Here is a 16,043-nt window from a genome sequence, read left to right as displayed (position 1 = left end):
AAATATAACTTCAAATTTCAATTTAAATAAAATATATAATATAAAAACTAGAATAATAACGGATAATATAATATTCGTTCACGTTCCCATTTAATTATTGGAGAGAAAAACATGGTTCACAACATAAATGAATATCCTTAAAAATGAATAAATAAAATTATGATAAAAATATATTAATGAGATAATATGTTCGAGGATATAATTGAGATGTACTGCTAATATTATGTGTACCAATATTTCATGGGTAATAGTCGAAACATTTTTTTTAAATAAATGATTTTACCGTAAAAAAAGCATTTAAAAATTTAAAAAATGTTTTTATTTTCAGAATTTAATTATAATAAAAGAGAAACATAAATTTTAAACTTAGGAAGCTAAAAATGAAATGGTCTAAGTTAAAGGTAGAATATTATGATTGATGCACGGAAATAATGTATAAATTTAAAACGAAAGGCAAAATAGGAACAACGGGTGGGGACCACGGGAGTTAGGTTTGGTTGGAGGAACTAATATATTCTTAAATTTAAAAAATTAAAAGATTATTATATATAAAACAATAGAACACACGAAATTACCAAATTGTCCTCTGGAATGATGGTTGTTGCAGGTTGGAATTGGAATTAATTGAATATCGACTAGTTAGAAGTTGGGCCTTGGGAGCTCTACATATATAACTGCTAGCTCAATTAATTAAATAAGAGGTTTGACTAATAAATAAATAAATAAGAGGTTGGATGTTGGTAAGGTTATTAAATTTTCATTTATATATAAATAATATTTACAAATGTGATTTTGAATAATGGTGGAATAATATTACTATTATTGAAACCTTTTTTTAACCTTTTTTTAGCAAAATATAAACGCCTAAAATCGGAAAAGAAGAGAGAAACTAAACCATGGTTGGTCCAACTAGCTACCATCTTAGAACCGTCTCGATAAAGGGGTGGAGTAGCCCAGTCATCAGCTTGTTCGATCTAGGTTCGTCCAATGAAGAGGTTCCTTAGAACATGTGCAAGGCTAGCTTGAAAAGCGAGTTTCAGTAGTATGAGGTTGTCTCTAACATTTTTATCGAATATATATATATATATTATCTGTGAGCTCAAATATATTTAAAACGAAGATTTAAACATTTGATTTCTCAATGGAAGGTACTATTTTGACCGGTTGAACTGGGTTTATTTATTTTTATATTATAAATATGTTTTATAGTTTATGAAACATGTTTACAAACGTTCAAATTGCAACATTTTAAAAATAAGTAGATTAATGAAATAAATTTAGGAGTCAAAATTAACAAATTTATAATTTATTTTAGATTTTAATTTGTAATTAATGTAGCAAAATTTAATCAATTTTGCATAATTTTTTATTAAAATATCATTTTAGTCCATGTATTTTAAAATTAATTTTATTTTAATCCTGTATTTCAATAAAATCTTAATTACTTGTTTTTTTAGTTTAAAATTATTTTTTTTATCAAAATTACTAAACAAAAAAAAAATCCATCAACCCTTATAATAAATGCTTCGTTTCCATCTGTAAACGGATGTAGAATTTCATAGTAAAAAATCAAAGGAGTGCAACGAAAGCGTGGTGGACCCATAACACACAAACCACGTGATCGGAACTTGACTCTAATAGTAGAGAAAGGCTTGAATTTAACCTAATTCCGTTTGCATATTTATTTAATAGAAACTACATCCCCTTATAACACGAATGTTCAGGAAATAAATTTCTTTTTTAGTACATAAAAATATAAAAAATAAAAATCATTTTCGTTTTATAAGTTTTTTTAGCAAATAAGTCGAATAAATATTTAAAAAAAAAAAAGTGTCATTAATGAATAACGTATTTCAATGAATATAAAGTCAAAAGTAATCATTTGTTTTTCAATTAACATCGACCCTTTATAATTGTTTTTTAAATATAAACTAAGTTATTAAAACCAACAATATTAGCTTTATTTAACTTGTTTTTTTAATAAAAATAAAACACATAAAAAACAAACCCAAATTAAAAAAAAAAAAAAACAAATAACTATTAAATTAATTTTTTTTAAATATACTATTTTAATTTTGTACTTTGAATTTCATTTTATTTTAGTGTTTATAGTTTTAAATATTCAAATTTATTCTCATATACCTTTAATAATTCTCACAAATAGTTAATAATATTAGTTTATTGTTAATTTTTTTTTTATTTTCTTGCATGTATTATTATTATTTGATTAATTTCAATAATAAATAATAATTTTAAAGTTGGGTAAAAATATATAGATTAAATTTAAAATTTAATTTGAAAATATAAATACTAAAACGAATTTAAATAATATTTTGAAAAAACTATATTTTCGAAAATACTCTTATTGAGCTCGCCCATCATTTTTGTTATTTTCCATCTCCATCGTATTTGTCTCGTCGTAAAAATAAAAATAAAATATGAGTAGAATTAAATTGTGTATTTATTTTTATTTTAATTTAATAAATAATATTAATGGGTTATAAATTAAAGCTTAATTAAGTGGATAGAATATTTTACTTTTCTAACTAAAAAACAAATATTACATAAAAACTTAAAAAATGAAACAAATTTGAATAAATAAGAAATTAAAATATTTATCTATTTTAAAAAACAAGGGGTGAATTTATTTGAAAACATATAATTATACACGTGTTACCGAATATACCCTCAAATTTGGGATCTGAACTCGCATCTACACAGGGGCGTAGTAGTCAATTCGCAGTGAATCCGGGTGTAAAATGTAATTATGTTAATACAAGGCGCACTTTTTGGGGTTTCCGAAGTGTTGAAAGGATAATTAATATATAAATAAATAAAAAAGAAAAATGAAAAAACCGGGAGAAAATTTAACGGTGAACGGAGAAAATCGGAAGCGCGGAAAGAGTCTCGATATTTCCTATATAAACCCCCATGACATATTGGTTTGCCTCATATTTCCGCTCGCTTTCTTCCTCGCTCTTGCTTGCTCTGACTCTCGAATCAAAGAGCTCCCCTTTCTCCTCCCTATAATATTTCTCTCTCTCTCTCTCTCTCTCTCTCTCCATTTATGCATTCAAGGATTCAAGGAGTATCCATAAGGTAAAATTCTCGAAACATGAGCAACATCCAATTTTTTCCTCTTCTTTTCGCCTGGAAATTTGTTGGCGTCCTCAAGTTCAGTCGCCTTCCAGTAATGAGATTCAAATTGCTTAATTGTTGCCTTTGACTATTGGTTGGTTGCATTAGTTTTGAATCTGTACGTATTATTGATTAGATTTATATTCGTCGGTTCGATCTCTAAGTTAGGTTGTTTTTTTGTTGCAATTATAATGAGGGATTGAATTCTGGGATTGAAGTGATTTTGGTTAGCTCTGGCGGGTTTGGGAATTTTGACGAGCGGAGAAGCGGAATTGGTTGAAGGCGTGTGCATTATTTATCCGTTTCTCTTTTTTTTCTTTTTTGCCCTAGAGAAAAGATGCTTGCTGGTCGTGATTAAAGAATGGGTCTATTTGGTTTAATGGCGGCTCTCTTGATCTGGAGCGATTTACTGGTTTTTCACTCTAACTGTCCTGCACTGTTTTCTGGACCATGAATACCTAATTGGTTTGACGCGGGGACGTCGTTGTTCTGTGTTTACCAATTAAGCGTTTTGGTCGAATTAAAAGCTTCCCCATAGTTTGCTCAATGTTCACTTGGCGTTTTGTGTCGTGGTGAGTCTGGTGACGTTAGTGGTTGTCGTTTGGAATCTTTTCTTGGAGTCCTGAATCACGTGCGATTTAATAATCTGGATGGGGATTATGCTTTTTAGTTGTATGCAGTATCACAAGCTATGCATTCTATCTAAAGTTATACATTTTACTTGAAACAAAATTTGTCATGCTTATATGAATGACGTTTTAGTATCACTTCTCGTAGAAGTTATTCCCTCTTGAGAGTTGATTTGCTTACATTGAGTCCGTTGGATCCCTACAACATCGAAACATGGTGATTGTTAAGCATTTATCAATTAAAACTTGGATGTTTTTCTGCCACATTGATTTTCCTGATCTGTTATTCTTCTGCACATATTTTCCTTTTCATCTTAAACTACGTTGGTGATTCTTTCTTATCTATTTATGCTATATAATTGTATTTCATTTATGTGTGGACTTGCAGTTGAGGGTCAAGGTTTATTGGACTCGGATCCTTTTCAAAATCCTCGCTGGAGACAATTGTATCAATAGGGACTGTTTACAATTTAGTTTTTATGCATTTTTGTATGACATGGGTTCTCGAGGAAAATTACTATTTGATCTTAATGAACCCCCTGTCGAGGATAATGAAGATAGCGATGGTCTTGTCTTCCAGCCTCAGAAGGGTCAACCATCTTCAAATTCCCATGCTTCAGACTTGTTTCCAGCATCAGGAGGTCCCCAAAGAATATTAAACAACCATGCATTTTCTCATGCATCTTCCGTATCAGGTTTTCAGCCTTTTGTTCGGAGTAATCTTGGTTCTAATCCTGAAATTGGAGAAGAACAAAACAAATTGTCAGATCAAAATTCAAAGACTACATCATCATCTAAGTTAAGTAATGTTCAGATTGCTGCACCTGTGTTGGTTTCAGGTTCTAGAGACACTCAATCAGTGGAAAGGGAAGAAGGTGAATGGTCTGATGCCGAGGGTTCTGCTGATATTAATGGAGTTAGTGTTTTGCATAAACAGTTAAAAGCTTCACAAGAGAAGGGCCTACTTTCTCCTTCCCGCGATTTTTCTGAGAACACTACCAAAATTTCTGATAGTACCATAGATAAAAGTAGTAATCATGTTCCTTCAACTTCCGATCCAGAGCCAAATGATCGTAAAAGCAACAGTATCCTAAATACAGAAAGCAATGTTAAACTTGATACATCAACAGATAGTGTTCAGGAAGACACTGGGTTGCTTCCGAAACAAAGAGAAGTCAAGGGTATTGAAGCAAGTCATGCTCTAAAATGTGCTAATAACCCGGGAAAGAGGAAAATAGATCAACATCTAGAAGCCAAGCTTGGGAAGAAACGTAATAGGCAGACAATGTTTCTTAATTTAGAAGATGTGAAGATGGCTGGGCCTATCAAGACTTCAACGCCTCGAAGGCAAGCATTTCCACCTCCTGTAACCACTCGCATTGTGAAGGAAGTTCATATTGCAACCCAAGTTAATGAACGTGTTGGGGAAAAGCAGGCTAATAAAGACCAGAAACAAGGTGATGTTTCAAGTCATGAAGGAGGCATTTCCTCAGAATCTGGTGAATCAAAATTGGACAGTAATGGTGATATGAGTTCTGGGTTACTAGCTCGGCCAAACAGGCCAAACAATGATGGAGATGTCCCAGCAGAGGCGTCCTTACCACCAATTCCTAGACATGGCTCATGGAAGGTACCTACAGATCCAAGGTTGCAGAGGAATATGCAGGTATCCAATAGGAAACCAGCTATGTCTAATCAAAGTTCTTCTGACCACAAGCAGATGAATAAGAAGCATCTTTCTGCCAAGAAGCAGAATTCTGTCAGTACTCATCAAGACTCATCAGTTGAACGACTTATACGGGAGGTGACCAATGAAAAATTTTGGCATCACCCAGGTACAAGTTTCTTTCCACACGAGTTTATGATTTGCTGAACTGATTTTTTTTTTTTCCGCATGGAGTGTTGATTTCTTCCAAGTTTCTATCAGCAGTTGTGTCAAAAAGTTCCCATCTAATTCAAGATTAGTTGGGCTGCTTTTACTTGCAAACATTTTAAATTTTACAGTCTAACATGCTTTTGCGTTTGTATGGCTTGCAGCTGAGTTTTGCTTTCTAGTTCTCATTATCAAATACTCTCTAGTATATGTACAACAGAAGGAAGAAATTGGCTGTGAAACTATGGTGTTAGTAAAATGCAGTCAGTCTTTTGCCTGCTTATTTTGATTCTGTATCATATTCTTACTGAAATTGTGGGTTAAGTTGGATCCCTCTAATAGTGGCTATAAAGTGTGATGTTTGTCTTGCTCAGGCCCAGACATAACAGACGGATCCTACAGCTACATGAGGCGGGTTTTCCTCTAGGGAGCCTGCTGGATGGAAGGATATCCTTTCATATTGAGTATTGAACCACAACTTTCCTTTATGCTGGAGTGAAATCACCCTTTTCTATGAAAAATAAAATGCAGTTTACTTGGCTTTTGAATTGAATATTGCTAAATGTTTGTTTTTCCATTTTTTCTCTTCGCTTCAATGTGTTTCACATTTTAGGCTCGTCATGTGGTTATATTCTTAATTTTAGATGTTAAACAATGAAGTATATTGAAGAGTACTCATGTCATTATTTCTATAACAATAAAATAACAAAAACAACTCCCATTACATGCAGCTATTGTCTTGTTTTTCTTTTTAAAACTTTATTGTTCGGACTGCTGCTAATTTGTTGCTAGTTGTAATTTGGTAGTTGGATGGTTCTCTGTCACAATCAATTTATTTATCATCTAACTGAGTGCATTGTCATGTATCAGAGGAAACTGAACTCCAGTGTGTTCCTGGTCGGTTTGAATCTGTGGAAGAATACATCAAAGTGTTCGAACCTTTGTTATTTGAGGAATGCCGGGCTCAACTTTACAGTACGTGGGAGGAATTATCTGAATCATTCTCAAGAGATACACATGTGATGGTTCGTGTCAAGAATATTGAAAGGAGGGAAAGAGGTACTTAGTTTTATATGCAGCTTTTATATTTTCGTTATAAGTTTTTGAAAATTTCAATTTCATGTAGTTTCATTTCTAGCTATTTAATGAGTTAAAAGTTTATTTATACGTTTTGGTTCGTTTTATATTTAGGGCACAAAAAAATAGGCTTGGAAGTTGAGTCTAGTAATTTGTTGGAGCATATTGAAGTTGGTTTAATTTATAAACGGTGCTAACAACCAGCAAGAGATGTCCCATATGATGTGCTATTTTAATTTATGTTTTGAAGATATAATATTTTATCATTAGTTTAGTTGTCATCAGCATCATGAAGGTCTATCTTCAATTGTGTTTTGCAAGTCTTCCCCTTGTGTGGAAAAGGGCAATCTGATTCTTGTCTTGTTTGTCAAAGTCGCTAAGTTCTTATTATACAGACAGTTAACTAGATGCTAATTCTGGCTTATTTTCTTAGGATGGTATGATGTAATAGTTCTTCCTGTAAACGAGTGCAAGTGGTCATTCAAGGAAGGCGATGTGGCAGTTCTTTCATGCCCCAGACCTGGATCAGGTCTGATATAATATTTTCCTTCCAAGCTTATAATAAACTGTGATGTGAGTGCTTTTTCAATATGGCATTGTTCTTGCTAAAATTATCTTTAAATATGCTGAGCAGTTCGATCTAAGAGGAACAGCACTATATCTGAGGAGGATGATGAAGACCCTGAATCTGGTGGACGTGTGGCTGGAACTGTACGAAGACACATTCCCCTTGACACCCGTGATCCTCCAGGGGCTATCCTCCATTTTTATGTTGGGGACTCGTATGATCCTAATAGGTAGGTTCATATTCAATTTCTTCAATTTGATGATGGTTGTTTCCTTGCCATTTTATGTTGACTGAATTATTTTACAAAATGTATATAATACCTCTTGTAGAATAATTTTGAAGAAAAAAACTTTTTTCATTCTGATGGACTTAACTTGTGAGGTTCTAATTCATTGATTATTTCAGTGTTCAATCTTAGTGATATTTCTGTTAACCTTTAATGATGCACGTCTATAATGCTGCCTGCTTGAAGGCACTTGTCAAGTATCTTCTCAATGTAGTTCTGAGTGGTGCAATGTGAATTCTACTCGGAAGTATCTTCCAAGTACTATAATCTCATGCTGCACAACAAAGATATTAGCACTGCTTGCAGAGATATCTTCAAGTCCCATTGTTGATACTACGGTAGTACTTTTGAGTTCCAGTTATGAAGAGTAACTGAAAAATTAGATAACTTATTTTGGGTATAAAGTGGGTTTATGAATTGAATGTGAATGAGGTTTGCACGGGACTTGACAGTTCTTTTTAATGGTGTAGAAGAATAGAAGATAAATTAGGGTTTGATTTTCTTAAAACTTATCTGTAAGGATGTTTTTTTTTGGAAACTCTAACTGTTGTTTGGTTTACAAGGAACATAATTGTCTGGAAGGAAGTAAAATGTATTTCCTCCTACAGTTATCGCATATCATCACTCATAGCTTGTGTCACTTCTATTTCTGTTTGTAAAAAGTTTTTTTGTTATTAAGCTACATAGTTGTCATTGTCAGCATGGATTTGATGTTGTGGATTTCTTATCATTAGTGGTATTATTGTTTTTTTGACCAGAAAAGAAGACTATTTATCAAAGTTCTTTTTGTAAAAAAAAAAAAAAAAAAAAAAAACCTATTTTCTTCAAAACTCTTGTGGGGAGGATTTCCTGTATGATATTATCTTATATTTTCTACGATTTTTCATATTATTACTATTTTTGAATAGCAGGATTGAAGAAGATCATATACTTAGAAAATTTCAGACAAAGAATGTTTGGTTTTTAACATTGCTCGGTTCTCTTGCAACAACCCAACGAGAGTATGTCGCCCTGCATGCATTTCGTCGGCTCAATGTGCAGGTAATGGTGTTTGCATTTATTTGGATTCAAGGGCGCCTTATATATTCCCCTTTAAATTGTTACCATTCTGCTAATTGTTTACCATTTGTTTCAGATGCAATCTTCAATCCTTCAGCCTAGTCCTGAGCAATTTCCGAAGTATGAGCAACAATCACCTGCTATGCCCGAGTGTTTCACACAAAATTTTGTTGAGTATCTGCATAGGACCTTCAATGGACCCCAGCTATCTGCAATCCAATGGGCAGCAACTCATACGGCTGCTGGTACAAGCAGCGGGACAGTCAAGAAGCAAGAGCCATGGCCTTTTACACTCGTACAAGGTCCTCCTGGAACAGGTAAGACCCATACAGTTTGGGGAATGCTAAATGTTATACATCTGGTTCAGTATCAGCATTACTATACTTCTTTGCTCAAGAAACTAGCACCAGAAAGCTATAAACAAGCTCATGAGAGCAGCTCAGATCATATCACTACTGGATCCATTGATGAGGTACTCCAAAACATGGACCAAAATCTTTTCCGCACTCTTCCCACACTGTGTCCTAAACCTAGAATGTTAGTGTGTGCACCTTCAAATGCTGCAACAGATGAGCTTCTTGCTCGTGTTCTTGATCGGGGGTTTATTGATGGGGAGATGAAGGTATATCGACCTGATGTGGCTCGAGTTGGTGTTGATTCACAAACTCGTGCTGCTCAAGCAGTTTCAGTCGAGCGTAGAACAGAACAACTTTTGGTCAAAAGTCGAGATGAAATCTTTAGATGGATGCACCAGCTAAAGGTTCGTGAAAATCAATTATCTCAACAAATCAGTAATCTTCAGAGAGAACTCAATGTTGCTGCAGCTGCCGTCCGTTCTCAAGGATCTGTTGGTGTTGACCCTGATGTTCTGGTAGCTCGTGACCAAAATAGAGATGCATTGTTGCAAAACCTTGCTGCTGTTATAGAAGGTAGGGATAAAATTCTAGTTGAGATGTCACGCCTTGTTATTTTAGAAAGCAGGTTTCGATCTAACAGCAATTTCAATATGGAGGATGCACGAGCTAGTCTTGAGGCAAGTTTTGCCAACGAGGCTGAGATAGTTTTCACTACAGTATCAAGCAGTGGTCGCAAATTATTTTCTAGACTTTCTCATGGTTTTGACATGGTAGTTATTGACGAGGCAGCCCAAGCCAGTGAGGTAGCTGTTCTTCCACCGCTTTCTCTTGGTGCAGCAAGGTGTGTGCTTGTTGGAGATCCCCAGCAGCTCCCAGCCACAGTTATCAGTAAAGCAGCAGGAACACTGTTGTACAGTAGAAGTCTCTTTGAAAGATTCCAGCAAGCAGGATGTCCCACTATGTTGTTATCAGTGCAGTACAGAATGCATCCTCAAATACGTGATTTCCCTTCAAGGTACTTCTACCAAGGACGCCTTACTGACAGTGAAAGTGTTGCTAATTTACCTGATGAGACATACTACAAGGACCCTTTACTTAGACCTTACACTTTCTTTGATATTACGCATGGACGGGAATCTCATAGAGGGGGATCTGTTTCATATCAAAATACTCATGAAGCACAATTTTGTCTTCGTATTTATGAACATCTTCAAAAGACCGTGAAGTCTTCAGGCATAGGCAAAGTTTCTGTCGGTATAATAACACCATACAAGCTCCAATTGAAGTGCCTCCAACGTGAGTTTGAGGAGGTTCTGATCTCTGAAGAAGGGAAGGATCTGTATATTAATACTGTTGATGCTTTCCAAGGTCAAGAAAGGGACGTGATTATTATGTCTTGTGTGCGTGCCTCCAACCATGGCGTTGGCTTTGTTGCAGATATTCGTCGAATGAATGTAGCACTGACTCGTGCCAGGAGGGCCCTGTGGGTATGCCTCTATTTTTCTCTCCATCGAGTTTTTGCAGTCTTTCTTACACCTAATAGATATTTTTACTATTATCTGACAATTTGAAAACTAAACTTTGATATTGTTCTTTGCCACCAGGTAATGGGTAATGCTAATGCTTTGATTCAGTCTGAAGATTGGGCTGCGCTGATCAATGATGCGAAGTCAAGGAACTGTTACATGGACATGGAATCTCTCCCCAAGGACTTCCTCGGACAGAAGGGGTCTACTCAATCTACTTTGCCTGGGAAGAACTCTTCCAACATTAGGGGTCTGAGATCAGTTCTTCCAAGACATAGGACTCTGGATATACACGTGGAGTCCAGGTCTGGAACACCATCGGAAGATGATGAGAAATCAAACTCTGCGGTAATCCCTAGGAATGGAAATTACCGGCCTTCTAAGGCGGCGGTAGAGAATTCCCCAGAAGACTTCGATCAGTCAGGTGACAAATTGAGAGATACTTGGCATTATGGTATGCACAAAAGACAAAGTTCTGCTGGGACTATTGGGAAGAGAGATATTTAATCATGGCTTTTGAATTGGTTTTAATGGTTCAGAGGAAACCTCTTGGTTAATGTTATGTGTGCATCCTCATGATGCTAAGCTTTTGAAGCCTACCTTGCATGCTGATCCTTAGCAGTGTCTGAGTATGTGATTGACTCGGAAATCTTAAACCTAAGTAATTGAAGATAAGAAGAGCAAAAGCATACAGTAATGAAATAAGTTGCACGGCATCTGCAGACATCTGTTCTGAGTGGGGAAGGATCCATTTCTTTGATTTAGTGGATCCTTTTGGGTTGGCAGCATAATACCGTAAGGTGAGCGTGCTGTTTGAGGCTCATCGTGAAGTTGGGCCACTTAGCTTCTTTTCCTCTCAGTATTATGTATGCATGTTTAGGGATCAAATCATGGCACCTGGATGTTCCATCACGAGAACTCGAGAGCTACGGGTTAAAAATGGGAATTGAATTGGATGCTTGTGGTCAGTGGAATTACCGTCCTCAATTGCCTTAACTTGCAAAAATGGTCTTTGATGATTAACCCTCGTGTAGATGGAGATCAACTCTCTGGGGAGCTGGCCGAGGTAAATTCACACGTTAAAGATGTTCAAAACATTGGTTTGGACAATAAAATGCACGAAAAGATGACAGTTTAGGCAGGTAAGAATGTTTAGGGTTGCTGCAATGTTGTTGTGTTTTCTCGACCTTTTTTGAGGAAACACACTCTGCTCAGCCCTTGTTTAGTTTGAATATGGTGCGAGGGAGCTAAAGTTATATGGGGCTAAAGCAGGTTGGAATAGAAAACAATTTGTACAGAAACTAATGGCCTGGGGGAGCAGCAGCAGGGGTTGTGTTTGAAGGTGTCAAAATCTTAGAATGGCGTTAATGCCTAATTGACATGTACATACCATACCCCCCCTCTTCATTTGAAATTATAGTAATTCTTTTGTTGGCAGTTTCCATCCCTTTTCTCTACCTAAGTTGTAACTGTGCCTACCACATTTAATATTTGTATGAAATTGTGCAGTGCATATGTGTTATTCTTGAACAGGACAAACTCTACACATGGTACTTGGGTTAATGCCCCAACCCATGGCCGGTGTGCCTTCTTTTTAGTAGCTTGCGTATTGAATTGATCATTCCCTCTGTTTTTTTTTTACTTTATTTTCTTTTTAGTCCACACAATGGTCGACGAGGATGTTTCTTTACCACATTGTTTAATTCAAAAGGCTCTTTATTTATGTTGTTATAGGTCTGTTTTGACAAGTTTTTAGTTCAATACTCAAGCTATGACGTTTTATGCATTTGATTGATAGTGAGATCTGTATTGCATGGAGCATGCTATTTTGAATCTGCCACCAGACCAGGAGAGTATGTCGGTATCTCATTGAATGCAACAAAGGAGACTGCACATGTTTTACAGGAACATCATCCCGAACTTCCTGGATTGGCAATTCTATACAACTGTAATAGCCTAAGTTCACCGCTAGCAGATATTGTCTTCTTTGGACTTCCCCTCAAGGTTTTAAACGTCTGATAGGGAGAGGTATCTCTTTTGAATGATTATGGAACCTTGTGGCTTGTGGTTTCTTGTCAGTCAAATGTGTCTGAATTTACTGTTCATCTCACTATGATTTGTGGTCCATAGGAGAGTTCTAATAATACTAAACTGCCATTTCTGTGTACCTGCTGCCATTATTTGTTGTTTACACTGCTGGATGACGTACTGTTTTGTTTACAGGTTGCAAAGCCTTCCCTGGAGACAAAAACAGCCAACAAAGTGAAATTCGTTTACTCCAAGAGGACACTAGGAGGATGTGTTCGATATGGACCAGCTGGTGCCTGCATTTGGTGGAAACAATAATGCTGGTTTCAACATAACCAAACATGCCGAGATGATGAAACAATGGTAAGCAGAAAAAGCTCAGAAAAACCTCAAAACTCTTCTTGTGAATCCTCAGAGATTCAAGTTCAACTCATGAAGGTTTAGTGTTTGAAGAGTGAAGAGAGTTCCATATCAAACTATGCAATAATCTCTCATTCTTCTTGCAAGTTGCTGAAGAAATCTGTCCATTAGTATGTTGTGAGCTGACAGTGATCTGAACATGTTTGGTTGTGTTAATTTTGTTTTAAGGCAATAGTTTATCCCTGAAGAACTCTAATGATTTGTGAAAAAGGTGAAACATTCAACTGATGCGTGCATTTAAGGCATTCTTCCAACCACAACACTCACTGCCTCAACCCTATCAAACCATTCTTCCCCACCATAAATTTCACCTCAATTTTTACTCACCTTACTTTACTCTACTCTTGGTCGATGATACATATTTTATATTAGTTTCAATTTTGACTTTTCTAGAGACTCTAATAATGCAGTCAAGGCAACGATGGGTTCTCTGCCCTTTCGAAATGGAGTGTGAGATCTCACATCGTTAGAGATGAGGCGAACAAAGTACTTTTTATAAAGATGTGAAAATCTCTCCCTAGCAGATACGTTTGAGAGAAAAACCTTGAAGGGAAGCCCGAAAGGGAAAAACCCAAAGAAGACAATATCGGCTAGCGATAGGCTTGGGGTGAAGTACAAATGGTATCAGAGCTAGACATCGGGCGATGTGCCAATGAGGACGCCGGTGGATATCGGGCCGTGTGTCAGGGAGGACGCTGAACTCCAAAGGGGGTGGACACTGGGTAGTGCGCTAGGGAGGACACTGAGTCTCGAAAGGGGTGGATTATGAGATCTCACATGGATTGGAGAGAGGAACGAAACATTCTCTATAATAGTGAGCTTGGATTGTTACAGACTCATTATTCTCGAGATAATGGTCTACTTCTTCACATTCACCGAGCAATGTATGTCGTTATTGATAGACAGAAGAATCATAAAAAAAAAAAAAAAAAAAAAAATTGATGCAAAAGTGGTGTAGCGTTGAATCGCCGTTTACTTGCTTACAAAATGAAAGCGGTTTATTGTGAGAATTATGCAGAAGAAAGAACACAACAATAATTGGAATATGAAACCTCAACTTCAAGTGAGCTGTGCTCCACATGTGTGAGTCTACGAAGTGTATTAAGTTTATAAATGGACCACTCTAATTTAGTGGACCTTATATTCCTCCTTAATTCCATCAACATCACTCACATAAATACCTATACACTAGATTAATTAGCCAGTGATTAATGTCCTAATATTCACTTAAAACTATAAATTACTTCCATTATTGTTTGCTTTCACTGCAGTAAAAAAAAAAAAAAAAAAAAAAAATCAAGAAATTTACTGCCACTTTCATTCCTCGGATTCCCAACACTTAGTAGAGAGAGAGAGAGAGGTGAAATTACGGAAATACCCTTCTTGAGCTCAATAATTTAAAACAACAACTCCATTAAATGATTTTTCCAAGTAAAACTACAAATGATTTGATTTTTGAAATTGACAGGCTGACGTGGATCCGTTATTTTATTTTATTTATTTATTTATTCACACGCGTCATTCTGGATTGTAATGAACGGACCAGATTCGTTCCTCAATTGCTGGCTCTCTTTTTTTATCTCCTCCTTCTCCATTTCTCCCTCCCCTTCATTTCTTCTTCTTCTTCTTCCTCCTCCAGAAACCAGAACCGGTTTTTTGTGATTCTGGTTTTGGAAATTAATTAAAAAATGTCTTTGGGGAAGAGATCACGTGCTCCGATGAAACGCACGCCGAGCATGACGGAGATCACCTTCGATCTGGGCAGCTCCGCCACCGACCAATTACCGCCGCCGTCGCTTGGTTACTCAACAAACACCCAAAAAATGGTGTCCCCAAGAAATTACAGACGCCACTCAGTTGATCTACTACAAGACAACGCTAATTTCCTCAGAGCTTGTTCTCTTTGCACTCGCCCTCTCGTCCCTGGCCGCGATATTTACATGTACAGGTAAATCAATTTAAATCCAATCCGATTTTTAGAACTATGGGTTTTGAAAATGGGCTCTGTTTTTCAGGGGAGACAGGGGATTTTGCAGCGACGAATGTAGACAAAAGCAAATGAAACAAGACGAACGAATCGAGAAGTGCAGTTTAGCATCAAAGAAAGCAGCAGCAGCAGCAGCAGCGGCGGCGGCGGTGGTGGTGGTTTCTAAATCGGTGGCCGTTCAGACCCAGATCTCCGGCAAGGGAGAAACAGTAGCTGCTTCATAGTGGTGATTAATGGGTGTCTCTGTTTCCGGCGTGTTGTATCTGTTCTATGTATGAAGAAAAATTCGCAGAAACTGATGGGTTTTTGGAAATGATTTAATTTTGTTACTTGATTATTGGGATTAATTGGTTTGAGGAAATTAAGATGCGTTGGTGTATTTGAATCTAATCGAACAGTCAACTGTATAATATAATGAAGAGGAAGAGGAAGAGGAAGAGGAAGAGGAAGAGGAAGAGGAGGACTTAATGAAAAACCAGGCCCGGTTTATTCCAGATTGGGTAAATAATTTAATTATTGTGTTTAAATTTAATTAATGAGGGAATCTGAAGCCTTGTCAGCATGGCATGGAATGGGGCCCACATGGCATAACAAAAGACAACATATATTGCTCAGAAGATATTCACTTTAAAAGTAATTTTACTTTTTAATTTAATTCTCACACATCTCACCACCACACATTTTATAATTTTTTTTATTTTTTATTAAACCCCATATATATATATATATATATATATATATATATATATATATATATATATATATATATATATATATATATATATATATATATATATATATATATATATATATATATATAGGACTGTTAGAAAAATCTTTTGGTAATTTGAGCAACTTGAATAGAGTTCATAACTTAATTCAATTTTCTAGTTTCGAGTTCGATCGTTATTTTTTTTAAAAAATGTAAATAAATAAATATTATTTATCTCTCATTCATACTACCTATTATATTAATAATTAAATTTTTATAAAATTTAAATATTTTTACAACACATCAATAAAATTGATTACAAAAGTTGAATATTCTCAATCTTTTTAAAAGTAGAATAGGGTAGAGTGTAACTCTATTCTTGGG

At 35.7% G+C, this 16,043-nt stretch overlaps 2 protein-coding genes across 9 annotated transcripts; both read left to right on the top strand.

The window, feature by feature from the left end:
- Positions 1-2,940: 2,940 nt before the first annotated feature.
- LOC111797076 (putative helicase MAGATAMA 3) lies at positions 2,941-13,141 on the top strand. Of its 8 annotated transcripts, none has more exons than XR_015421408.1 (10): positions 2,941-3,099; positions 4,156-5,602; positions 6,511-6,699; positions 7,151-7,246; positions 7,352-7,514; positions 8,483-8,612; positions 8,707-10,473; positions 10,591-11,894; positions 12,311-12,460; positions 12,736-13,141. XR_015421408.1 is itself a non-coding variant. In XM_023679969.2 (9 exons), the coding sequence occupies exons 2-9, from the start codon at positions 4,264-4,266 to the stop codon at positions 11,017-11,019; spliced, it is 3,969 nt and encodes a 1,322-aa protein (XP_023535737.2). In that variant the 5' UTR covers positions 2,941-3,099; positions 4,156-4,263; the 3' UTR covers positions 11,020-12,133. The 8 variants fall into 8 exon arrangements, 2 of the variants coding, with proteins under 2 accessions (XP_023535737.2, XP_023535736.2); XR_015421406.1 differs by having other exon boundaries at positions 12,311-12,516; XR_015421407.1 differs by having other exon boundaries at positions 12,311-12,540.
- A 1,416-nt stretch (positions 13,142-14,557) lies between these two features.
- On the top strand, positions 14,558-15,281 carry LOC111797073 (FCS-Like Zinc finger 6). The gene is made up of 2 exons (XM_023679966.2): positions 14,558-14,908; positions 14,976-15,281. The coding sequence occupies exons 1-2, from the start codon at positions 14,649-14,651 to the stop codon at positions 15,169-15,171; spliced, it is 456 nt and encodes a 151-aa protein (XP_023535734.2). The 5' UTR covers positions 14,558-14,648; the 3' UTR covers positions 15,172-15,281.
- Positions 15,282-16,043: the final 762 nt, after the last annotated feature.

This window comes from Cucurbita pepo, chromosome 6 (genome assembly GCF_057944985.1).
Source record: "Cucurbita pepo subsp. pepo isolate OVF chromosome 6, ASM5794498v1, whole genome shotgun sequence".
Classification (NCBI taxonomy): Eukaryota; Viridiplantae; Streptophyta; class Magnoliopsida; order Cucurbitales; family Cucurbitaceae; genus Cucurbita; species Cucurbita pepo.
This window is presented reverse-complemented; position numbering and strand designations above follow the sequence as displayed.

Coding starts and splice junctions, on each gene's coding strand:
- LOC111797076 (XM_023679968.2), top strand. CDS start 4,264: ATGGGTTCTCGAGGAAAATTACTATTTGATCTTAATGAACCCCCTGTC. Junction 6,700..7,150: donor TATTGAAAGGAGGGAAAGAG/GTACTTAGTTTT, acceptor TTATTTTCTTAG/GATGGTATGATGTAATAGTT. Junction 7,515..8,482: donor GACTCGTATGATCCTAATAG/GTAGGTTCATAT, acceptor TTTGAATAGCAG/GATTGAAGAAGATCATATAC.
- LOC111797073 (XM_023679966.2), top strand. CDS start 14,649: ATGTCTTTGGGGAAGAGATCACGTGCTCCGATGAAACGCACGCCGAGC. Junction 14,909..14,975: donor CGCGATATTTACATGTACAG/GTAAATCAATTT, acceptor TCTGTTTTTCAG/GGGAGACAGGGGATTTTGCA.